At 39.5% G+C, this 26229-nt stretch overlaps 1 protein-coding gene across 3 annotated transcripts in view; it reads left to right on the plus strand.

The window, feature by feature from the left end:
- Window positions 1–26229, plus strand: part of LRP6 (LDL receptor related protein 6) — a 117712-nt gene that overhangs the window by 24869 nt on the left and 66614 nt on the right. For all 3 annotated transcript variants that reach the window (XM_041485971.1, XM_041485972.1, XM_041485973.1), the window contains exon 3: window positions 22844–23041. In XM_041485971.1, the coding sequence (XP_041341905.1) occupies window positions 22844–23041 (198 nt within the window). The remainder of the gene's footprint in view (window positions 1–22843; window positions 23042–26229) is intronic.

Here is a 26229-nt window from a genome sequence, read left to right on the forward strand (position 1 = left end):
TATAAAAAGTACAGGTTGTGCTGTAATTTTACTGTGCCTTCCTGATTAACCAATTTGTTGTTTTATTGCAATAGGATGACACACTGTTTTAATCAGTATTTTATAATGTGCTTACTGTGGCCAGCAGTGGTAGCTGGAGGTTCTGGCTGAGCATTCCTGTTGCCCCCTCTCTACACACATGTAAAGGCAGTCTCTTGGAGCAGGATCCTTGCTGGATGTGGTGACCAAGCCAGCCCTCAGTGCTGAGCTGGCAGGCATAGGATGGCTTGGCCAACCGGTCTGCACTGTAACCAGAGATTTGTTTTAGTAAAGCTCTGATTGCTGCTCATAACCACTAAAAGCTTTAGCATTAAATAAATTATATAGTCCTAATCAACATTTTATAACTACAAACCAAATTTGGATTTAAATGATGGATACTATGAAAGCATGAAAGTACAATGTGTTCTTGAGGTTTGACAGAAATATGTTATTTAACTTGAGAAGAATTGTCTCCTTGCATAAAAGAATGTTGTTCTATTTAAAGAAATGAGACTTGGAAAACTGAGTCCTTAATATAAATGTATTTGTTTTAATGTAATAAAAAATGGTGATCTTTCATCAGCTTGTATGACTAGAGTAGTACCCACTATTTAAGTAGACAAAGGGCAGCCTTATTGATAGCCATGAAATGTAAACAGGTTCCTCTTGCTTCCAGTCACAAGTTTCCCTGTCTGAGGCAGATTCTCATTAAACTGTGGCCTTGTTGTTGCAAGTCCTGTCTTCTCTGTATCCCTCTTCAGAATAAAATGGTTGCTATCACACACAGATAATTAGCTTATGAAAATTAAGAATGGAGAATCCAGAATGTGGAGGATTTCTATGCATCAGCAGTTTTAAATGTCCAGCAGGACACACCTGAAATAGAGCCAAACGGTGGCTGGAAGAAAGGCTTGGTAATTTTTGTGTTTTGGGGCTTTATGGTCATCCATAAAGAGATAGTCTTGATGTTTTCTCCACTATGAATAGGATTCCAGATGCCAAAGGGCCACCTGTGCAACTGGGTGGGAGGTTTTAGATTTTTGAGCTCTGGCTCCTGTTAAAGTTTTTTGTCACTCTTCTGCTTGCAAGGAGTGACCTCTGCAAACAACTGCTGAATATTTTATCTGTAGAGTTCACCAATATTACGTTAGCAGTACATACACCAAATGATCTATGAATAAGAAGTGCCTGAAATGTGTTACAGAAGCCAACCCATTAGAAACAGAATGTAGTTGCGGAACAACTTGGTTTGGGTGTAGGTATTTCAGAGTCTACAAAGTTTTTTTTTTATGTGGAAGCCTTCACAAGCGTGCTTCCTTGCTGCTTGTTTTACCTCACACTTCGTGGTCCTGGACCTAGGGGATTAGAACAGCTATCAGGATGTTTGGAAAAGATGGAGGAGAGTGAAACTCCTTAAGATGCTCTAAAAGTAACTTCATGAAGATCAGAAGTAAAATTTGTTGTATTGGAAAATGCTGCCTGGCAGCTCTTTATAGACTAGCAGAAGTCCTATATTTAAGGTAAGAAAACACAAAACAGAAGACAGCAACCGTAAACAATTAAACAGGCTTGATGAGAGCACACCTGAAATCGAGTGGAAAGTCATCTGTGAGAATTACTTGATGCTTAAACCTTGCCTTGAGTGCTGCCTGTCTAATTGTAAACTCATGAGTGACTTGGCATCATTCTTCTATTGCTGATTTTCAAGACTATATTTGATTGGGGATTGTTGTTCTTAAATTTACAACTACCTGCTTAACTAGAGAAAAGAATGTTTTATAGCAGTGAAAGAATCTGCAGAGCCAGTTATCTATAAACTAAATTTATGGCATAAATATACTAAAAGTAAAAATTCTGCTAATGGAAAAGCATGCAGTATTTTGAAAATAGGGTTACTCAGTGAAGTTTCTACATTTAAAAAAAAAACTAGTTAAAAGCGAATATGTGGGTTTTGAGGTGGAAGAAGATGAGACTTTTTTAGAATACATATTTATCAAGATCATCTAATTGTGCCATTCTTTCCTTTTCTCCCCTCCATTTACCTCTACCATCCACTTCTCCACATTTCAAAGTGTGCTTTGCCATCAGCTTTTGGAGGGAATGTGTGTAATGTAAGCATTAGGGATATCCTTTGGGGTTGTGGCTTTTAACTGCTTTTCTTTCTCAAGTTCTGCTTTCCAAACTATATATAAGATGCTCCTTAGAATCTGTCCTGTGAACTGTCTGGTTTTTCAGGCTGGCTTGTTGTGGTAGACCATGCAGCTTAGACAGATAAAATCACAGTATTAATCATTATTTTGCCATAGCAGTGTTGACCATGCTGTTTAGGTAGAGAACTCTGGTTTTGTACAAAGAGTTTGTGGCATTCCAGTGTCCAGACTTGAATGATTGTTTTCTTAGTGCAGGACCCTAGATACCATATAAAACTCCTTTTCAGGATCTGCTGAATATGAACTTCAAGGGTTTTCCCCTTGAGAATGGTAAAGATATAATTAAACTTTATGTATTTTTCTGACCAAAATCACATTTAAAACAGTGTGATGACTGCTCTCCCTTATGCATGTGCCAAAATTGGTTAATGAAGTAGAGTTTAGCTGGGAATTTGAAAAATGCCTAAGCTACGTAACGAGAAACAAGTATGTAATTAATTTTATGCTTGAAATTTTAAAAAATTAATTTCAACAAAAGGAATGTCTACCTTTTTCTTTTGCACACGTATCTTTGTGGCAAATGTATGGTTCTTGTGAACCATGAAACTTGCCATTTTCATGATATTCTGTAGCTTCTAGGTAGGTTTCCTTTGGTGTGAGCATGGTCAAGAAGTTCACATGAATGTAAGACAAAGCTTGTCAAACATATATTGAGTGAATGCTTGACTAATGTTTTTATGATGGAAAAGTTCTGGGTCCTTTTTTACAAAACAATAAGAAAAATCTATGGGAACAATTAGCCTTTTTATGTCTGACTTTGAAGATATTACATGACTTGTTTCTTCATTTCAGCCTGTCCCTCTGGAATTACAAAGTTGCTGGCATCTATTTTCTCAATACTGTTGAGAGCTGTGTACTAATCTTCACAGAGATAGTTTGGTGTTTTCTTTGTGTCGCTGACTGTGAAGTTTTAAGGATGTAAAAAAAAAAACCAGTTTAATGCTCCAAAATCATAATGGGATATGATTCATATATTGATGGATATATCCAGAAAGTCAACAGAAATTCCTAGGCAACCTGTGTACATAAAGCTTTTGACTTTAAATAGTTTTATTTCACCTAGAATTACCCTGTCTTGCATAACTGAAGACAACACCATTTTAATGTAGTTGTGTTTCCATGCCTGATGAGAAATCATGTATGTTGAGAAAGTGGTAATTTAGGACCTGATGCAGTCTCCACCTAGACATTTGTAGACTGAGTTATGCAATTCACATGCCCTGTTATATAGTTAATTTGGTTATAACACCTTATTCAGTATTTCAGCAGTAGGACTGTTTGACAGGAACGGCCATGCCCAGTTTTATTTCAGAGTGTCTTATTTTTCCTTGACTTTTTTGTGGATAGACTTGTTACCGTCTTTAGGATTCAAGGTGCTTTAAGTTGTTTTCAAATACTGAACTTCTCTGTAGTCAGCTGGTGATTTTGGAGACAGTAGTGGGCATGGACAGCATTCTGGCTTGGGGCAGAGTTACCCTTCGGTGAGGGTATGACTGCAGTTTAGTGGTGGAGTTGAACTGGCTCTTTTAGAATTCAGCTTTATTTTAGTCCCGGTCTATTTTTCACAAGTTTCAGTGAATTTAAGTTTGTCTATTACCATGTTAAGAAGTGGGAAGGTGTGAAAGTGGAGTGAGAAGATAGGAGGTATTAAATAAAAATAACTAGTAGTGAAGGCAGTGTGACCTGATAAAGCTGTTTTTCACAAACACACGTGAACACCAAGCTCTGTTTTTCCTCCTTTCTACCACTTCTTTTCAACATAAGTGTTTTGCTACTATTCCTCTTGTGAGAAGTAGGGTTGCTTTCACGTATCATGAGAGGAAGCAAACTTTTTTCTTTTTTTTGCCAATCACTTTTTAAGAGTTCCCTCTGCTCTTTCAGCCTTTTAGTCTGCATTGCTGCATTGTAGTGTTTTGTCTGTGTCACTCTTGACGTGTTCCAGAGTGCATTGGATTAATTTGTTTAGAGAAGCAGTCCTTTTATTTATCTCTTTGGAAGCACAAGAATGGGCAAAATGTGTCAGCAAAAGTAAGCTGAATGATCCCCCAGACAAACTTTTGTTGCTGCCAGAAGAAAACTACCATTTGATTAAATTGGCATTTTGACATGTATTTTCAGTAATAAAATCTGTGACCATTGCCAAGGTGACTGTGAGTGAGGTAAATGTACTCTGCTGGGAGTGCTGTTCACATAGTCTTAGGCACTTTATTTTTTTTAATGTGTAGGTTCTTTTTTGCATAGAAACACTTAGCTGTGTGATTTGTGGAATGTTTGTGTTAGTAATGTGTACACCAACACAGAGACATGGTGGCTGCTGGGCTGGAACCAGGGTCCACTTGGAGGCATCTGTTGTCACGTGCATTTGGTTCTGAGTTGGTGGGTAGTGGTTTTACATCAATGACAGCTTAAAAATCACAACACAGCACAAAGCCTTAGACAATTGCTTAAGGGAGCATTTAATTGATGGTTTGTCACCCAAAGGGCACAGGCTGCGAGGTTTTGGTGTTGTAAAGGTCTAAATGTAACCTGGGAAATGAAGTCAGGAAATCTAGCAACCGAATATTTTAGTTGATAGTGAGATGCTATTTAATTTAAGCTAAAAGCTGTCAAACCACTTGCATAGATAAATAGATGATGTCTCAAAGAAAGGTTTCTGTGTGCAGCTCTTGGTATAATGAATGCTCAGCTTCTGTGATTAGCAGCGGAGTGGGCCATGATATAAAGTATCAGGCATCCAGACAGCATAGTTGTTCTGAAAATGCCAACAGCTGGTTTCCACAAGGAAGTCAGTATGTAGAAAATAACTGTATATGGTAGCATTGCATCATTTGAGCTTCAGAACTTCTTTAGATAAGGAATGTTTAGGTACTGATTAAGTTGAAGACTATATATCCCGAAATGGCAATAGTTAAAAGCATGTAACTTTTCAAAAGCCTCACATATTCAGTGGTGTAATATGTCTGAAAAGACAAGAGTTTTAGTAGTGGTGCAGTCTGCCTTATCACTATAGTTGAGTGGAGTGATTTGTGTATCACTGAGTAGATACTCTGTGTACTGCAACATTTTTCAAGGGGTGGATAACTGAGAATTTTGTTTCTGCTTCTTTTTTGTGGTGTGTTGTGGTTTTGGTGGTTTTTTTGATGACAAATCTTGAGCAAATCACTATTTCTGACTTAAGTTTCTTTTTCAAAACATTTGATGTTATTTAACTGGTTTGTGAGCACAACGTAGTTCTCTGTTTTTCTTTTTCCTGTCTTCCACTCCTGCAAATTCCTGAAGGAAGAGGTACTGAGATTCTCTCTGCCTGAATGGGATAGGCCTGGGCCAAAGCTGTGCCAGCCTTTTGTGATTGTTATAAAATGTGTGGAGCAGCAGCTGTGCTGTTGTATACTCATTCTAACAACACTGCTTGTCAAACAGTTTAGATGAATTAGAAAGGCAAAAGTAGAAATGGGTTTCAAAACCTAGAATTAGTGTAAACACTTTTGGGAATGCTTTGGGAGATTCCGAGATGAACTCTAGGAATGTTTGTGATAAAAGCATTCTTCCCCATTTCTGCATCCTTAAGACTATAAAATACATGGTGCTAATGTGCTGCTGAACTGTATATAAAGAAACAGAGGTGCTGACCTGTCTTAATTATATGATTTATCTTTCCTTAATGAAGAGATAAATCATATAAACTGCATTAAATGGTGAAGGATAACACTTTCATTAAAGGATTTTTCAATTAGTTGAAGTTGGTGTAGAATTATCTGACCATTTATTTTAGTTGGAATGCTGATTCATCAAAATTGACATTTTTAGTGAAACGTTTGACAGCTTTCCGTAAAGGCTGACATCCTGGGTCACATGGTTGGAGCTTTGAGTTTCCTATAATCTTCCAGTCATTCCACAGTGGGTAGCTGGTAAGGTGGATGAGGATGTTCAGCTGTAGCAGCATTGTGATCTTATTCTTCTTAGTTGTTTCTATCCACACAGATCTCTCTGTTTTAAATGTTATTGTCACATGCTGTTCCACTGCAGTGACAACTAAGCAATGAATGCCTACTTCTAAAAAAACATACTGCCCTTTCCACATCCCCAGTCCTCGTTCCTTTGTCAGCTGTTCCTCATTCTGGCTCTGTGGTTTGTCCTACACTGTGTGTTGCCTCTATGGAAGACAGGATCAAGGCTTGTCAGGCTCACCAGAATTTTTATACCTGTCTTGACCCTAGAAGGCAAGAGGGTTATAAAAATATAGGTTTGAGGTCTTTTTTCATGAGATAGAAACAGAACGGCTGAAAAGAGATGGAGCCTCTTCCTTGGCAGAAGTTTTAGCTTCCCGTTGACCTGTTTACTTCCATTGTATAATCTGGTTGACATACAGGAATGGTATTTTTCTCTTTGCTGTTCTCAGAGGCAATCTTTCTTTTAATAGGTACTAAGCTGTCATATCAGTTTTCTAATTTTTGGTCACTGGTGGTTTTTCTCTAAGGTTGTTACAGACTTGAAGACGCCTTAGTTACGTGGTATCCCTATTTAAAGGTCTGATTTTTCTTGCTGTTTTAGATAAGTCTACACTATGAAATGCAGAAACATCTAACTTTATTACTTGTCAAAAGCAATGTCATTAAATTGCTACAGCAGCCTTCTAATTCACTCTGTGTTTTTTTTCATCTTTTGTCTCAGCACTAAGCAGCTTACTTTGTATTAAGTATTGTCCTTAAATATAGGAACAGATGCAAAAGAGGAAATATATACAGTTATTAACAGACCCTTTTTATCATTTGGTAGATGTTCTTGCTCCATCAGCTTCTAGCACAGGATGCATTCTTACTTCTATAGGTGGGACTGGGAGAACAGAAGAGAAGTAGCATCACTTTACTGCCAAAATAAATAGGTCATAGGCCTCGTATACCATTCCAGTCTTGTCAGAATAGCTGTTAGCTGAATGTTTGAGATGCTTAATGGTGGAGTGGCATAGTTAGTGACAGGCTATTCTGCAAACTAATATCTCTTTTCTCTGATAATTTTGTCTTAAAGATGCACAGCTCAAAAACAGTGGCACAGATTAGTGCTTCCTGTGGAGGGTTCAACCAAAGAGCAGCAAGCCATTCCCATGAGAGTGCTACAAGAGCTCATGTTGCTCTGTCCAAAAAGTTTAATCAAGAACTCTGCTGGCTGTCCAGCTTTCCACATAATTCATGCATGGATGTCTAGAGCCTCTTACTACCTCTGCCAGTGTGATTAAAAACCAAAAGTTGTTAGTTGGTGATAGACGGCAATTTTCACTCCTGACCTTGGGTCACATGGAAGAGTGCAAAGGAAAGTGTTGCTGCACAACTTTGTGGTACTCTTCACTAACTCCTCTGAGGTTACAGGTTTATGCATCTGAGGTTTGTGCAGCTGAGAAAAGCAGTATTCACAGCTTTTCACACTGAGTGTATGAGATTGGGTTGTGTTAAACTAACACTGAGCACATGCATACAAAAGCCTGATGGATCTGGGAGCTGACAGTAGCGTAAAAATAGGGATAAAAGCACCATTAGTAGCTAATATACGATGCATGTGTGAATACTGCAGGTATCTGTGTCACTCCCAATTTGACCTTTGCAATTTGTTGCTCAATTTTGGTCAAACTGGGCCCCAGCTTCATCTCCCAGTGGCCTCCCAGCCCGGTGGCATCCTGCATGTTTGTAACAGGGCACCCATATGGGACAGGCACTGCTCTGCGTGCTGCACCTGCTGGATGTGCTTCATTTAGTGCTTTTGTTTTCATTAAACTTCGAGGAATCTAGCTTGATGTGCCTCTTTCTAGGTGATCAAATTTTCTTCATTCTATTGTTCACAGAGAAAGTTCCTATGGGCTTTTTCTGTTTGTTTTCAGAGGTTTTGCCATTAGTCAACATCCACTTCATTGCAGGGGATGCACAACAGAAAAAGCAATACATAGATCTCTATGTATAAACCTACTATGTTTTCTTGTAACAGTCGCTTTGTGTGAACTTTATTTAAATGATCTAGGAAAAGTTTTCTTGGGTTTGGTAAAACCCCCTAGTCTCTGTCTGGACAGAAGTTTCGATACCTCTCTAGAAGGAGCTACCTACAGAGGAGATGACGGCCCTGCTTAATTACAGAAGTTGGTGACTTCATTTAATCCAGGTATAACTGCCTCAGTGACATCAGTTTGGATTGATGACTCTTTGCCTTTGAAAAGAACAAAAAAACCCACGTGGTTCTCTCTCATTAGTATATAAATGAAAGTTCAATTATTGCCAAACTAAGCAAGAATTTATTTCTTTCACAGTTAGTTGGGACCTCAAGAAAGGCACAAATGCTATTTTTTTTCTGTTTGACAGTCAGAAAGCAGTTTTTGAGGGGAGATATTCTTTTGCCATACTTAGGTGCCCAACTGCCTGAGCTGAGCTGGCCCCTCAACTCCCTTTACAGCCACCTCAGTTGCCTTTACAGTCACTGGAGCAGGGTGGCTTTCTCCCTGGGCTGAGTCAGAGCAGTACTGTAACCTCTGCAAAAAGCTACTTCTTTTCACCTTTTGTTTGAGGAGCCTAGCTGGTGAGCTCACCCTTTGAAATTGGGTTTTAAAATCGGACCTTGTGATTAATCCCACTTAGCCTCAAAGGACTCTGATTATTTAGAATTAATAACTATTTGTTTCAGTGCCAGATTTGCTGAGTACAGTTTCTTCTATGGACTGTAAAAATGATGGATGAAAAATGTATGTTCTTGTTTTGAAAAATTACTATAGTTAAACAATTGAATTGAAAAACTGAAATGCCCCTACAATAAAGCAAACACCATAAATGTGAGTTTATGGTGTTGAGACAATTTCTTAACGTGATGTAAAAGACTGAACAAAAGGGTCATCTTGCTTTCTTATTCGTGTTCAAGAAACTGGAACTTCCTAGACAAAGAGGAGGAACTGGAGATGTGTGTGCAGCCCAAGGCTTTGGTCTCATTGCAGTTATGGGGATGTGGTGGGACAGCTCCTGTGACTGGAGTGCTGGCATGAAGGGCTGCCTGCACACTGTTTGGGAGAGACAGACCAGGAGGGAACAGTGGTGAGGCAGCACTTGGACTGTGTTGAGCTGTGTCTTGATGAGGAGGATGAGTGAGTCAAGAGCTTGTGGCTTGGGACAAAAGGACAAGCATGACACTGTTGTGGCTGTGTGCCACAGGCTGCCCAGTCAGGAGGAGCGAAGTGGATGAGGCAGAAGCAGTCTGAAAGTCACAGTCCTTGGTTCTTTTTGGGGATTTTTAGCTGCCCTGGAATCTACTGCAGAAGCTACACAGCAAAGTACAAACAGTCCAAGAGGTTCTTGGGAAGCCTTGAGGATAACTTCCTGTCAGTGAGAGGATCCCACAAGGAATGTGTGGTCCTCGACCTCATACCAGCCAACATGGAAGGCCTTGCTGGAGATGTGAAGGTGAGAGCAGCCTTGCCTGTAGTGACCATGAGATTGTAGAGTTCAGTGTTGAAGGAAGAGGTAGCAGGACAGTAAGCAAGACTGAGGGAACCTAACTTAAGCCTCTTTGAGGATATTCTTGGAAGAATCCCATGGAAGTAGGCCCTGCAGTGAAGAGGGGTTCAAAAGAGTTGGTCAATGTTCAAGGCTCTCTTCCTTCAGGCTCAAGAATTATGCATTCCAGTGAGAAAGAAAGAAGTCAGGCTGAGGGTATGAGAACCTCCATGGATGAATAAAGAGCTCCTGTAATTGCTCAAGTATAGGCAAAATGTTCACAGGAGATGGAGGCAAGGCCAGGCCACTTGGAGTGAATATAGTGGTAGTCAGGATAAGTAGCAATGAGACTAGAAAGGCCAAGGTTCATCTAGAATTAAATCTGGCCAAGGATGTCAAGGATAACTAGAAGGACTTTTTCAAATACACCAATACACCAACAAAAGGAAAATTAAGGATAATATGAGCCCATTATTAGGTGATGTGGGGTGGGGGCTTGGTAACAGGACACAGAAGAGGCAGAGTTATTGAATGCTGCCTTTGCATCAGTCCTCACCAGTAAGACCAGCCCTCCAGGATCCCTGACCCAGGAGACCAAGGTCAAGGAACATGAGGAAAAAACTTGCCCTTGGTTAAGGAGGACTGGGTCAGAGAACACTTAAACAAACCTGAATGCACAAGTCCATGGGCCCTGACAGGATGCATCCATGAGTGCTGAGAGAGCTGAGAGGACTTCACCATAGTGAAGCCACTCATGATCACCTTGGAGAGGTCATGGAGATCAGAAGTGCCTTGAGGACTGAAAGAAAGCAAATGTCCCTCCAGTCTTCAAAATGGGCAAGAAGAAGGGCCCTGGGAACTATTGATCAGTCAGCCTCACCTCAGTCCCTGAAAAGGAGATGGGGTGCCTCATTCTGGAGGCTACCTCTGTCCACATGGAAGATAAGGTGATCAGGAGCAGTCAGCATGGGTCTACTAAAAGTAAGTAATGTTTAACCAACCTGATTACCCTCTACAGTGAAACAGCTGCTTGGATGGTAGTTGTGGAGCAGTCTGCCTTGACTTCAGCAAGACTTTTGACACTGCCTCTCATGACATTCTCACTGTCAAACTCCACAAGTGTGGGCTGGATGGGTGGACAGTGAGGTGGACTGAAAACTGGCTGAGTGGCAGATCCCAGAGGGTTGTGATCAGTGGCCTAGAGTCTAGCTGGAGGCCTGTCACTAGTGGTGGCCTCCAGGGCTCTGTGTTGTTCTGGGTGGTGTTCTGGGCTCGGTGTTGTTTGACTTGTTCATCAGGGATTGTCGGAGGGGTTGGTGCCTCCCCAGCAGCTCACTGATGGCACAAAGCTGGGAAGAGCAGCTGACAGCCCTGAGGGCTGGGAGAGATGGGCAGAGAGGAACCATCTGACATTCCTTTTTATTAGGAGTCCTTATGGTTGTTATGCGCTGATGTCTGAATTTGCTTTGGAAAATCTTATTTTAGGCATTGCAACCCAGTGCAGAGGAGCACTGAAGAGCTCCGAGAAGATTTTTATACAGAAAATCTTAAGGGGATAATAAAGTCATCCGTATGTACAGCCCTGTAATTTTATGTATTACTTGGAATTTCAGCTTCTTAGTTTCCGTGACTACAGAGCATGGTATTGAATACCATCCTAGAAAAGGGCTTGTTTACAGAGTGAATTCTTGCTGCACTGGAAAAGCCCTTTCTCAAGCAAGTAGTTATGTCAGCTCGCTCAGTTGATCCTGTAGAAATAAGTCAATTAGATTTGAGGTGGGAAAAGTACCTTGATACCCCTATCCCCCTTTCTTCAAATTTCTGAGTTGTGACTTAGGGATTGGCATTGTTACTGGTGTGGGAAGGAAGTTGATTGGAAGAAACTTTTAGGAGGGATCTACTGCTGTGGGTAAGTCAACTCTCTTTCGTCATGTTGTGACAAAGCTGCAGTGCCTGTTTTCTTGGATTTTTAATTAGTAAAGTTAAGCTAAATATGCATTTGTTTCCACTACCAAGTAACAGAGTTACTTTGTGGTCTAGCCATCCCTTTTATACAATTGGTGTGATTCTCTCAAGCTGTTAGTGGCCGGTGTTGAGGGAAGTTCCCTGTTGGACCATCCAGGACCACTCTGGCAGTCACTCTTGCACCACCTGAGCTGGGACCAAACCTCCTTCCAGCTGCAGCCCCACACTCACCCAGGCAGACCAGGTTTCCCATAGCACAGTGTCACATGCATCAATCCTTAAAATAATTTTGTCTTGGTGCAGTAGCTAAATAACAGCTGGAGCTGGGTGCCTCTGAGGCCCTGAACAAAAGTAACCCTGGCCTTTTATACCCTCTCAGTCTAAGAGCAGGAAAGTCTGGGGGCTGTCACTGCTCTCTCTGAGTGTCTGGTCACCTGGCTGTGTCACAGGTCCCTGTGCCATTTGTTATCTGAAGGTTGGTCCTCTGTCTCCTCACTGCTAATCCTGCAAAACCAACCTATCCTGGCAGCTCACGGCAGTACACGGAACAGAAAAGCAGCAAAGTTATAAAGAGTTTAAGTCTCTTTTGAATTAACCATCTATATTTCTTCCACACTTGAGAGAAATTCTTGCTGTTGCTACCACTTGTGTATATTATTAGAAATACTCTGTTTGAATTGCTTAGTATAATTAATTTTCTAAACATATTTTTGTCCTCAATGGTAATTCTAAACTCTGGGTTGTTTGTTGTTTTGTTTGGGTTCTTAGGGTTTTTTGTTCAGCTGCAGAACTGGAGATCCATTTTACTACAACTCAGAGAAGAGTAGTAAAGAGTTATTGTCAATAAAGCAGATTAAAGCCTTTGGTAAAAGTGAATAACAACCATGAAGGGATTACTGTTCATGACTTATAACAAAGGGAAGTATTATCTGAAGCAGACCATGGAATGGACAGACTGAAAGGGGACCTGATATGAAAGGAGTAAATTAAATGTAGAGCAAAAGACAATTTTTTGGAAGTGTATGCAGTCAGTTTTCAGAAATTGTTTCACTTGAGATTTGATTTGATCACTGGTGGACATAAACTCAGCTCCTGAGGAGAAGAACATCCATACAGATGCACATATCATGTGGGATTTTGTTTATGTTTTTCTACAAGCACTGGCTGAGCATGTTACACATTTCCATGAAAGATGTAAGCTTAAAGGGAAACCCAGAACTCAGACGTATTAACCATACTTTGCTTTTGGACAGAAATAATATACAGCAAAACCTGTAAGTTATATGGTAAGTTATATAGTTTGGTTGCAAATCTGAAGATTGTGACTGTAAGAGTCTTGGAATGCAAGTGCTTTGTATTCTTCAATGAAACAGTACTAATGCTGTCCTGATTCCAAGAGTGTGAGTCATGCTTGCTTGGTGGACTTGGATTGATGGCAAATAGATGCTGGATTCAGTCAGCTTGAGAAACAACTAGTTTATAGTGGAGAGGAACAGTGTTACACCGAGTGCTAAAACATCTGCTTTTGGGTGTAACAGGGATATAGTGGGAGAGCGATAATAAATAAAGTGAGGTTTGAGGGATGAGAAATTCGACAATTTGTATCCTTCCACTCAGTCATCCTAGTAATGCAGGTCTGTAGTGGAAAAAGGACAGCACCTCACCGTTGTGTGTCAGTGGTCAGGAAGGAGTTCTGTGGCAGCTGACACTAGCACCTCTCTTGCTGCATTCACACCCTGGGGTGGGGTACCATTGTACCGTAGAGAACAGTTCATCTTTTTTAGCATAAAGATTACAGGGCAGACTGTGACACAAGTTTAAATATTGGGAAATGCAATTTCTCTGCAAATTAAATTACTAATCATTGAGTTGGCATTTTTTCTGCTTAGCTTTCACTGTTGAAGTGCAGTTGTTCTGGGGGAGTGTATCAAGATGTTTTTAACGCAAGATCATCAGTAGTGATGCCTCAGGTTTTAGCTTTTATATTTTTCAGATTCTATACTGCTCTAGTGTGTAGTTCTAAGCTGGGGACAAGGACAACTGATCCAAATGTCAGGCCCAAGAGCATAAACAATGGCACCCAGGGCTGCCCCATCCCAGGTGGAGCATCCAGCACTGTCCCTTGTTGAACTTGAGAGGGTTGGTGATTGCCCAGCTCTTTAATCTGTCCAGGTCTCTCTGCAGGGCCTTTCTGAATGTGTTAGATTGCCACTAAATGAAGCATCAAGTTTCACCATAGAGCAAAATGAAAACTAAAAACAAAAAAACCAATTTGCAAGAAGGACTATCCACATACAAGCAGAAATGCCTTTCCTTGGATTGTTGGCTTAAATCCTGCATTTTGTGGGAAGGTGGCTGTTCCCCTTCCCCTTTGATGGTGACCCATAGTGGTGGCGTCTCCAGTGGCCTGTTCCAAAGGGTAAAGTACAGTGAATATATATTATTCTTACAAAATTAATCGCCCATCATTGTAATCTGTACCCACAAAATTACGAAAACCACAAATGTAACAGGAACTATTTTTTCTTTTGAGCAAGCTGTAACTTGGTGGGTGTCATTTTTTTCCTTTAAAAGTCTAAAGCGTACAGGACCTGTAAGGAGCACAGTAAAAGAGGCACTGTTAGAACTCCCCTCTTGCAGCCTATTCAAACAGGGTTAGTGCCAGGACTCCTCCTGTGCTCCTCAATTTCTGCAAGCACATGTCTCCCACTGGTTCAGGGCAGTAAGAAATTTTCCCCCACCTGTGCATATTGGAGTCTGAAACCTGTGGGGAGAAAAGGTAATGACTTGGGTTTAAAGCTGTGTTAATTGATTTTTAACTTCAGAATTCCAAGTGTGTAATAGCTGCTGTAGAATGCATAGCCATTTTTTCCATAAAAATTGAATCCAAGTACTTAATATTTAGCTGTTTACAGTAGGAATGGAAAACTAGAAGCATTCTTACTTCCTTTATAACAAAATCTAACCTAGAAAAAGCTTGAGTGAAGTGTCAGACATCGCAGTTAGTTTATAATAATGTTTTCAGTACAGAAATGAAGTGGTGTTTGTTCCATCTGAGTACAAAGCCTTTGGCCAGTATTCAGACCACATCTCGTGGACCTTTTTAAATGCTCTGGGCATTTTTTCTCAATAAAAGCCAAGTCTACCTAGGTTTGTATATCCAGAATTAGGTCTCTAACCAAACCTTGTGTAATGTAACCTGTCTCATATGCATTAATTATAATTCATCTCTTTATTTCTGTTCTTCTTACCTGCTATAGAGAAATCTCTCCTCTTCCTCCCACCCCCTTTTTTGGTGGTTTGTTTTGTAATGAATATCTTGTAGCTTTTGGTTAAAAACAAGGCCATATTTCATGTAATTTTGTGGTGTGAAAAGATTAATTGGTGTGTGCCACTTTCTTATAAGAGAATAAGTGATTTAGTGATTCTTGTGGAAGATCAAAGTGGCATCAGGTTGGTTTCCATATCAACAAACTGATAAATCACAAGGACGGGAGCTGAACTGAAAATGTCCTGAACCCCTAGATGACGTGAGTTAATTGAATTTTAAAAAAAGCCTAAGGAATGATGGTTACGTGTAAGTAAGCCTGATTTACATAGCAAACAATAGGATGAAAACTATGAAAGAAGAATTAGCAGGGTGCTGAAATGTGATATGGAGGGTAAGATTCAGCATGGCTTGGCAGAACATTAAAGTTCTGTAGGGCTTCTTGGAGGAGTCAGGATTCAAGAACTTAAAAATCATCTGGTTGGTAGCTGTGTACTGAGAGAGGGGCTGGCTGCATAACCAGGAGATATTTTACTGGTTAAAGTCGTGGAATGATAAAAAAGAAATCTCACAAAGGAAAAGTTGCAAAAAGATCTCATGATACTGAACATGTTGTTCCCCAATTTCCGTTGATGGTAGACACATCATATCTCTGATAGTTTTTTTTGACCTAATCTTCTCTTGTTCCTGGCTGTGCTGTCCTGCCCATCCATGTTTTAGCACAGGTACCCTCTTGATGTTAAGGTGAACTGCAGCTGGGTTGATGGGACTCAACTTAGAATAGAATAAACATCCATTAAATCAGTTGAGTGAGTGGTCATCGTTAAAAACTGTTCTAATTGAAAGATGACTCTGCATTAAGGATTCCAGGGATGGTTAAAACAGTATATTCTGTTTGCTGGGTGTAGGTGATGTATCTGTGGAGTACCTGGAATGGAGGAGTTCATAACTCCAGGCCTTGCACAGCTGTGGGCTATGCCTAGATTGTTTTTTCTGAGAAACAGCCTAGAATGCCAAATGGCAGATTTTTTATCTCTTGCCCTCATTCACTGAGCAACACAACTGCATAAATGACTCTGCTGTCTTGCCATGGAGAAGTTCAGGGGCTTCAATTCTAGAAATTTTAGGGCTTCAATTTAAGATATAGGGAAGAATCTTTCTGCCCTTCCTGCATTCAGGATGTATAGGGAGATATGGAGAACAATTTTCCCAGGTTTTTTATTGAAGTATAAGAAACAAGTTTGGTTATGACTGAGCTGAAAAAGTAAGGAGTGAAAAATTATTGTAGCCACTCACTTGTCTAGTTTTAACCCAAAGCTCTTTGAAATTACAGAATTCTAAATCCTCATTTACCAACTAAATATGTGCAATGCAAATGTTTATATCCTTAGTGGAAGTCCCTGTAAAGAAACAGATTATTTTCATTGTACGAAGAAGGCAAATTTTATCTGAGAAATTTTATCTGAGAATAGAAATATGTGATCCCACCATTTTCTCACTGCTTTCCCCCGCTTGTAATTTTAATGTAGCTAAATATTCTTTTGTACTAGCTTTCACAATTTTGTTCAGTTCACAGGTACATAGAGTTCTGCACCTTTTGGTAGGTTCTTAAAGAACTATTTTGAAGGTGTCTTTCTGTGTATGTGGGCTCCTCCTGGGCAATTCTGGAGTCTCTGTGAGACTCCTCAGCCCCGCAGAGTTACCCAGCACATGTTCCTGGCTCAGCTTCTCTCCTGGCCTCTTGAGAGACTCTGTCACAGTTGTTGGTTTGTAGTATTATTTGTTTGTGTGCTTGTTTTTTTGAAAGTCTGTTGAAACTGCCAGCTGGTTTTCTTTCCTCTATTTTCCTGTTATATTTGAAGAACCAAGGTAGGTTGGAAGGCAAGGAATTTTCTTCTTTTATTTTCTCTGTCTCCTTTTACATTAATAATGCTTTGTTTTTCTGTTGGCTTACCTGCTGTGTGAACTTGGCAGGGTCTGGTGTATAACATCTGGAGTGGTTCCTGTGCAAGGGGCTAGCTGGAGTCTTCCAAAGCACATTTGGATCTTGCTTCTGTCTTGAGGTCAGCAAGGGTCTAGGGATGGTGTTAATCAGAAGCAGAGAGAGGAAATTTTATCCCCCTCTATTTTTTTGGCATAAACTGGGAAAATTGTTGTTTCAAATGCTGCTAAGTTGTGACAAGCTTTATTTCCTACTTGCTCTGGGAGAAACCAAGAAATGGCTTTTGTTTCCTAACTGTGGAAGGCATGTTATTAGACCTTTTGTGTCAGGAGATAGCAAAGGTTAATTTACAAGTTCAAGGAGCAGGAGACCTTTCCACCTGCTCAAACAATTAAAATTCTGCCTTTGTGAGCATTCAGCAAAAAGACAGCTGCTTCTTGTTTTTTAATGAATATCTTTCTCTTTTTCCTGGGGATCTGTGGCCAAAAGGACAACCATATGCATGAGACTCTGCGGTGCATCAGTGTATGTTTGGTTTGACAGCTAAGTCAAACCTTACTTCCTACAGACCCTCAGAAATGTCTGAGTGAAAATGAAAAACAATCTCTCATCTGCTTGTTTAGATTGCCCAGCATTTTCCTTAAATTGGAACACTTGAAAACAGAGGCCATGGTAACTAGCTTGAACTGAGTTTTTTCTTTTTGGTTATAAAATGAGAGTATCATGTAGGTTTATGCTTCTATGTTGATTTCTTATGAAAGACTTTCAGTGGCTTTTCTAAAGCATTATTTTCAGGGCTTATGAATGCCATCTAAAAAACCTCATTCTAGTTTTATACTTTATTCTTGATACTGAGCTAGAGACAAAGCATCACCTTTTGATCTCTTGATCACAGCTTTTCATCATTCCAAAAGTGGAATGTTTGCATTTATCCCTTATTTTAGAAATGGATTCCAAGAAAAGGGAAGGTCTGGTGATGATTTTATTTCTCCTGCTAGATAAGGTCTGAGTAGGGGAGTAAAACCAGCTCCAAAGTGGAAATCCTCACATTGCCATTCTGGTTACAAATGGCTTTTGCTTGATTAGTATCCTGCCTGATGTCCTAGGATAAATGCAGACGTTTGCATTGAAGTACTATCACCGGAACAGCATCTTCATCCTGAGGGAACCAGTACGGAGTATACTGGGCAAAATATTTGTATGCCTTACAAAATATAAATCCCAGTAGAGCTTTTCCTGGTTTGTATAGTAGACTTACACGTGGAATTTTACACATGGGTTTCTCCCACTTGTCAGTCGAGTCTTTTAGCATCCCTGACAAGTGAGCTGCAGAGGCTGCAGTAATTTATCCACAATGACCCCTGTTCCTGTACAGGTTAGTAGTGATGCCATATTGAGGTGTCCCTGTCACAGATCATTGTGTTCCAGTCACGGCACAGAGACACCTGTCTAGGACTGATGCTGATGGTCTGGGCTGTGAAATTCAGTAGCTGAGATCCAAGCACCTATGCAGTTGTGCTCATCCTCCACTCTCCCCAAGGTGCAAGGGATGGGGATGGAGGGTCAGGGTGAGGACAATTGCAGAGACACTGCTGGACCCACTGGTGCTTGCTCATCAAGATTTTCAGCACATCTGGGTTGTTTAGTCTTTTATTAGACACACTGATGCCTTGCAGAAGAGTGAAATAAAAAAGGCTTGGTTTTCAGTGTAAAATCTTGATTTGATTTTGTCCAGTGTACATAGCAATGCTTAAGGCAGGTGGTTCAGAGCCAGCAGTGCCTGCCTGAAATGGGAAACTGCAGCTCTGTTGGGAACCCTTTGGCTTCTGAACCCAAAACAAGGGTAAAAAGTAAAAGATTCAGTGTGTTAGAGTGTTAACAGTTCCCTGCTTAATTCACATCCATTTCTCACATAGCTGCTCTTAGTATGTGCAAGAGTAGTGTAGAGGCAACCAAAAGGCTGCAGATAGGGTAATTTGCACAGAAAATTATGTTGACTGCACTGAATATTAACATAAGATATTATTGTAAAGCAGCTCTGAAAATTACATTCAACGAATCTAGTCAATCAACTAATATACTTATTTAGAGAGACAAGCTGTTGTAAAAGAGCACTGTCACAGTTCTCAGCTAGCTAAAAACATATTTTCTCTCATGTTTATCTTTATTGTATCCCCAAAGGATATTTCTTCCTCTCTTTTATGAAGAATTATTTCCATATTTAATTTATATGTACATTTTTTGCTTTTCCTGGAGGACTGAAAATATTTTCTGACTTTTGCAGTTGGTTGAGAAACTTGTTATTAAAACCTTCCTGTCATACTTTTAGTCCCCTTATTTGAAAATCCATTTTCTGTGTCTTTCATTACTGCTGTGTGCTTCTGGACTGCACTTTCCCTCCCTTTGTGAACTTGCCTCAGAAAGAGTCTCCATTCAGCTATCTGGAGGGTCACTTGATTCAAATGTCTTTGTAAATGTCTGAACATTTCTTCTCAAGTCAAGAGCTATTTTCAATAACCAAACATACTTATTGTGCATAGTTTTCCTGAACTACTCCAGTGCCTCGTCTTTAACTGTGTATTTATTGGTTACAGGAGTGCCAGTCCTGTTTGGAGCTGGAGCAGGCTGTGTTTCACAGGGTCCACTCAGAGTTGAGGAGTTCCACAGGGGCTGCTGCAAGCTCTGAAGTTTGGCAGCTCCCTGTAGAGCTCAGAAGTTCTTAGGGCCCTGAACCAAGCATAATTGCAGAGCTGGGGCCTTCACTGTGAAGGACCTCACCAAATAATTAGCTGCCCTAATTAAGCAGCTGAGTAACATTCAGGAAAGTGAACATTTGTGGATAAGAAAGTTGCAAAGCTGATGCGTGCTGGCAATAAATTTCTCTCCTTCTCTGCTTACTGTTGGAATCGCTGCTAAATTGTAGCATGTGATCTTGGCATTGATGGTCTGTGAGCTTCCTTCTCTGGATGGGGGATATTCTGCCATCAGAGTGCCTAGACTTTATGGGCTGTTTGGAAAAAAGCTCTGTTACTTATTAGATTTGTTCATCAAGCAGAATGAACAGTGACATGCTGTTTCATCCTGTTGTTTGGTTGGGTTTTTGTTTTCCTATGCCAAAATCTTCTATTTGAGGCAAATCCAAACTGTGAAGTTACAACTGTACAGTGCAAAGTGGCCTTTTAGAAGGAAGTTTTATTGCCTGGATTCACCTTAGGCACCAGAATGCAAAAACCAAAACATGCAAGATTTAAAGAGGCATAGAAAACAGTTTGTAGGGAAAAATTATCAAAACTCTTCCTCTATCTGTTTGTAATTTTTAATGATGGGATAAACTTTAACATAAACCAACATTTTCGGCCATAGTCAAACAAAATACCAGCTAATATATTTTTTTTAATTTTATTTAAGTCTAAGAACCTTCCTCTCTTCTATAAGTGTATATCAAATACTGGATGTTCCTTAACTCTTTGGAGGGGAGCATGACTGTACTACTGAAAGTTACAAGCACATATAAAAAGAAATACACTTAGTTGTTGTTGTTGTTTTTCTTCTGCTTTTAGATTTTATAACAGCTCACAACCATTTCCAGACTCTGCTGGTAAAATTAAAATCGAGATTCCTGGATTTTAATTGTATTGCAAGGTATAATTAGATGATTTAGCACAAGACATTACTTTTCTCTTAATACTTTGCTCTGTCCCATGTATCCCATGGGCTTGGGTGGTGGCTTTTTTCTTTTTCTTTTTCTTTTTCTTTTTCTTTTTCTTTTTCTTTTTCTTTTTCTTTTTCTTTTTCTTTTTCTTTTTCTTTTTCTTTGAATTAGCTAAATGTGTTTGAAGAGGATGGGGAAGAGGGAGAATGGCCCTTACCTTGTCTGCATGGCTGTCATCAGCTGGAGCATGGCTGGTTCCAGAGATTTTTAATGGAGATATTAAAACCCACAGGCTTTCAAGCAAGGTGGAGGAAAACAAACGTGATCGTGAAAAAACCCAAACTGTTGGAGAAAGTGCACAGAGGTCACTGGAGCTGATTGGAAATATTACTGACTCTTAAAGCCAGTTCTGTCTGTGTGTGTCCTCCTCTTGACAAATAGGGCTGGTTTTCTGATGTCTGGGAAGCCTTTACTTTCTTACCAAACTACCTTTACTTGTTTTTGCTTGAGTAATTGCAGCATGCATGAGAGGTGAGACTGAGACAGGGAAGAATATGAGGCTGTACAGCAACTAATGAGCTGTTTCAGCCCAAAAAAATCAGTCCAGCAGGCTGGTCAGAGCCTTGGAACCTATTAACCTTGATTTGGAAGTCTAAGACTTGACAGCTGGGGCAAAGCAGGGCTGTGTTAAAGAAGTTAAAAGTAAAGCTCTCTCTTTTCTTTCTCACATGCTCACTGGTGAAATGCTGCCTGACTTTTTTTAACATTTCTTTTTTCAAGTGTGATTTCTTATTGTGTAGCTTGACCAGGTGCCTTGCTACTGTGCTACCTATCTGAAAATTATTTGGGGCTTATCCTTCTTCCTGATGAAAAACCACTTTATCTAAGGCACTTGCTTATGCCTACAGAAATCTCACATATTCTCTTCAGATTTTTTTGTGCTCTGTGTTAAGATAAACGTGTTGCTCCATGAAGAATGACTCACTTGGGATCAAATAGGACAATATTTGTGTTAATCAGCTGCATTTCTGTCCTCAGATTTTGCTGCACATTTAAACAAACGCGCTGTAGGCATGAATTAAGGGGGAAGATATGACATGGAATTTCCTGACTTTAAAATAATAACAGTAAGAATCACAATGAGAATAAGAATAAGAATAAGAATAAATCTTTCTCAAGAAAAACTTCATCTGCAAGTGTTTCTTAAATGTGTTGCACATTTGTTTTTCTTTAGAGGATGGGTGGCTAGGGCTCTTCACATGTGGCTACCATATACTGACCTGTTGTGGTTGTGTGATGGTCTGAGTTTGATTAAAGGCTTCAGGTCTTTCCTAATCTGCATTGTTTTGACTGAGCCAGGCTTTGGAGCACAGATACAAGCAGGTAATGCTGGCAGATGTCATGAGTTATGAGAAGCAATTTAGGACAGTAGTCTGTTCCAGCTGCAACAACAAAACAGAGCCAGCACCATGGACACACTTTGGCTGATCTGTTTATATTCTCTGTTACTTCAGTTTAGTTATGCATTCTGTCAACAACCCACAAAAGTAAATCTGTTTTCTACCACCTGCAGAAAAAGGACAAATATTCTTACTCCCTGCAGAAAAAGGACAAATATTCTTACCCCCTGCTAGTCTCCAGCAAAAATAAAGTGATTTCCCTTGCTTTGCCTCAATGTTAAATGCAACTGAGTAGCTTCCCTCTCCCCACTACTTGTTAAATAATGTTTAAAATTGATGCATGTTACATGTTTTAAAACTTGCTTGTCCAGTCTTAAAAGGTTTTACGGAGTGTTTTTCGCAATTACTGGATGCAAACTGTGCTTCTAAACATGTTGACTTAGCTGCTTGTCTCAGAATTTCTCTGGAAATAAAAGGACATGAATTGGTCTTCCATCAAAACCACTTCACTGCATCACATGCAACTATGTCTGCTATAAGTCTGCACACCTTCTTCTCTGCCCCCCTAAATTCTGACACTTTTATGACAATTTGTAATATCTGCCTTTGCTGTTTAATGATGAATTTTGAGATGGTGGTTGAGATCTGTTGGATATCTCCAACTTTATCAGTTGACCCAAGGAAAGAAAGAAACATATGGAAGTATAACCTGATATAGTACTGTGGGTTTGTCTTAAGTTGTTTTTCTTCAGCTTTTTGTAAACTTTGCTTTGTTTCACAGGGTATGTCCCCCTTACCCAGTAGAGCAGAGCTCCACAGACATTGTCTCTGCTGAACAGAGTGCATCTTTGTCTTTAGTGAAACTTGTAGACTCATACATGATTGCTTTCTTTTTTTTGTATTTTCTCTTTTCAAATAACTGTAGGTTCATGTACTGGACAGACTGGGGAGAAGCACCAAAGATAGAACGAGCTGGGATGGATGGTTCAAGCCGCTCCATCATCGTTAACACGGACATATATTGGCCGAACGGACTGACGCTGGATTATGAGGAACAGAAGCTCTATTGGGCAGATGCTAAACTGAATTTCATCCACAAATCAAATCTGGATGGAAGTCATAGGTAAGAAGTTTTTGGGTTTATGGGTGTAATGTGGGGATTTTCTTAGAAGATGCTGCCTAAGCAATATGGTAATCTCTGTTACATCAAATTGTCACATTAGCACTTACAAAATTTTAAGCAGACCAGTGCTGTCAGAAACTTTTATCCTTCACCATCCTCACCTTTCCAGCACTGTGAAGTGGAATGTGTCCTCTTCAGGGTATCTTGTAACTCTCCCAAAGACTTTTCTCAGAACCACTTCATTAAAAAATCCTCAATTCCTGCTCTTAATAGTGTATGACTATATAGCAAAATTGTCTCTTTTCAGTAGGTCTTCTGTGCAGTGTTGCTGTGGTATTCAGAAATGTAGAAGATAATATGAGAAAATGGATCATCATATATTAGTATTTCAGTTTCATTAATCCTAGGGGCTGGGAAATTAGTGGAAAACAGTCTTTAAAGGGGAGCCGTGTTAAGATGACTGTTTTCCTTGAACAGATTTATAGCAATGAAGTGTTTCTTTTTGATCCAATCATGACTACTTCTTAATTAAGGGTATAACCAGTACTTTGTGTATATGTGTTTATCTCTAATTTGAGTGATGACTCTCTTCATTAGATGAGTTTGACAAGTACTGCTTGCACACACTAATAAATCACAGCTTGTGCCCAAGGTGTCATATGGAGAGATGATTTTTCATGGGTTTTTTCTTTGCAAATTTTTGTGATGTTTCAGCTAGTTTAGATGAGCGTGAAATATCCTTTCTTATGCTCTTTGTTCTGGCCTCTTAGGGACTTGCCCATCTTTCACCACAAATGTTAATTTGACATAAAGAAATTAATTTTTCTTGATTCTTTTGTGTGGACTGGCAAGTAGGACCACAAGCAACATGCATGAAACATGCCCACTGTCTTCTTTTGATATTTATTTTGAGCTCCACAATGTCTTTGTAATGCTGGTTTGAAAGGTTACATCACTTTTCTCCTAAGTTCTGCCTTTTAAGTGATCACAAGTTTATGCAGTATCATGGAAAGTACCTGGAGTTGGATGCAGTTTTAAATTTGTGTCTTTGGATATAAGTATTATGACTAGCTTGGTTAATACAAAACATGGATTGTGGATATCTATTTTGAAGTAGTCCTTCATTTGCTGTTTGTTTGACAAGAAATAAAAGACCTTAGTACCAAAAAGAGAGAAATATTTCATTGAGATTCTTTCAAAAAAGAAGGCTGTCACATAGGTTTTCAAGTAATGGAGAGCAAAGGATAGACATTATCATATACAATAGAAATTTGAGTATATTTAATTTTATCTGGGGTCTCTAGCCTTTCTTGTTCCAGAGCTACTTCAGTGTTTCCTGCTGGCAGTTCTACTTTTTCAATCTTGTTTTACTACTGACTTCTTTGCAGTTTCTCTCTTGCTGGTGATCTGTTGCACAGTGGTGTAAATATACTTGTGTTTGGTATTCTCTTTTTATTTTCATGGTGTTTATTCCGTGATCTGCTGTGGGTTAACCTGGGGAATGAGGCTGAGGAGGTGCTGAATTTTCTTGGTGCAAGGGGCTGACCAGTCTTGTCTGTGCATACACAGCTGTGTCCAACAGCTGCCTCCTGGCACAGAATTGAAATCACCTGAGTCCCAGCAGTTATCTCATTCCACAGTCAATTCTCTGGAATTACTTAAGCCTGTAATAAGGACCTGTACAGACAAGTAATTTAGATTTTTAGATCTACTAATTCTTTCTTACACAGCCATTAAAACCAAAGCAGTCCAATGCTTTAGGTTAAGTTTCTTTTTCAAATTCATACATTTCAGTATCAGGAATATGTCGTGGCAGTATGCTAATATATTACTATTGGAGGGGCAGAAAGGGAAGTCATTCCTAGAAAGGAAAGCACATTTGACTTCCCTTAAGCACTCAGAGGCACAAACCAATTCTAACAGCACCTGTTTTTCCCTAGGCATGTGAGAAAGTTCTGAAGATTCAAAAAGCAGTCAACATCTGTATCTAGGCATTTTGGTTTCATTTTTTATTCTTTGCAGTTGCATCATAAGGGGGGGAAAGAAAGAACTGCAGAAGTTAGGCTGTTCTACAGTGGGGTTTTATGTGGTGTTTTTTTTCTGCTGTGACCTCTTAGCCTCTGCGTGTATTAAGAAAAAAGATCTGGGGCTGTCCAAAGTGTTGCTTTTTTTTTTTTTTTTTTTTTTTTTTTTTGTGTAGATACTGTCTTTTGGCTATCCAACAAATTGAGCTTTTTCAATGTGATGTTTTACAGCTATAATTTGTATTTTGTCTCTTAATTACTTTGTTCATCTTTTTCAGTAACTAATTCACAAATACTAGAAAAGAAAACACAGTTTCTAATTCTGCAGCCAAAGCAAAAGCCTTTTAGATTTTCCTTTTCAGTGGAAAAAATCACCCCACCGAACCACCCAAAATCCACAAAGCCTTTAGTCTTTTTTCCTAGCCATCTCCAACTCCTCAAAAAAAAAAAAAAGTAACCATCAAATAACTCCACCTGCAGTTCTCCACCACCACCTCTTAAGAGGGCTATCAGTTAGGGTTTTTTCCTTAAAAGGTAAGTGTGTGGGAAAACGAGATCATTATCAAGTGCCTAATCTAACTTAAACCAGACTCTGGTTTATTTAGAAACTGCCAGTTCTGATTATTTTTTTTTCTTAATATTTAGACCATTTTTCTAAATTGCTGTTTTAAATTTATACTTAGTTGGTTTAAGGTTTTTTGTTTCTAAATTTCTCTTGATCAGAACAGATTCTTTTATCCTCGCGAAGAGTTACTAGTTTTTCTGATGCCTTATCTAATGTCACCATGTCTGGGAAAATATATGCTTCTGGAAGTTGGCACTATTGAAATGAAAAAGGCAAATGGGTTACTGAAATACATATATCTTCATAAAAATTGAGTCTTCTAGATATGGATAGTTTTGGTAACTTAGAAAAGGAAGCAGATGAGTAAAGATTTGATCTGTCAAGTTTTTTACTGTTGCATGACAGGAGGTGGGAAAGAGTCTGTAGCAGGTAAGCAACTGTAAAAGCTCCATGTAAAGTAGGATGGCATAATTTTTAATTGCTTTGGGAGAAATATTTGGTAGGAAGTAACATCCTTCTATAACAAAAAAAATTCAAACAGTTCAGAGAAAACTGACTTTGTGGAAGGAGTTCTCCCTAGAAATTCGTGATATATTTCT

The sequence above is a fragment of the Pyrgilauda ruficollis genome, unplaced genomic scaffold, assembly GCF_017590135.1.
Source record: "Pyrgilauda ruficollis isolate IOZ18807 unplaced genomic scaffold, ASM1759013v1 scaffold73, whole genome shotgun sequence".
NCBI lineage: Eukaryota > Metazoa > Chordata > Aves > Passeriformes > Passeridae > Pyrgilauda > Pyrgilauda ruficollis.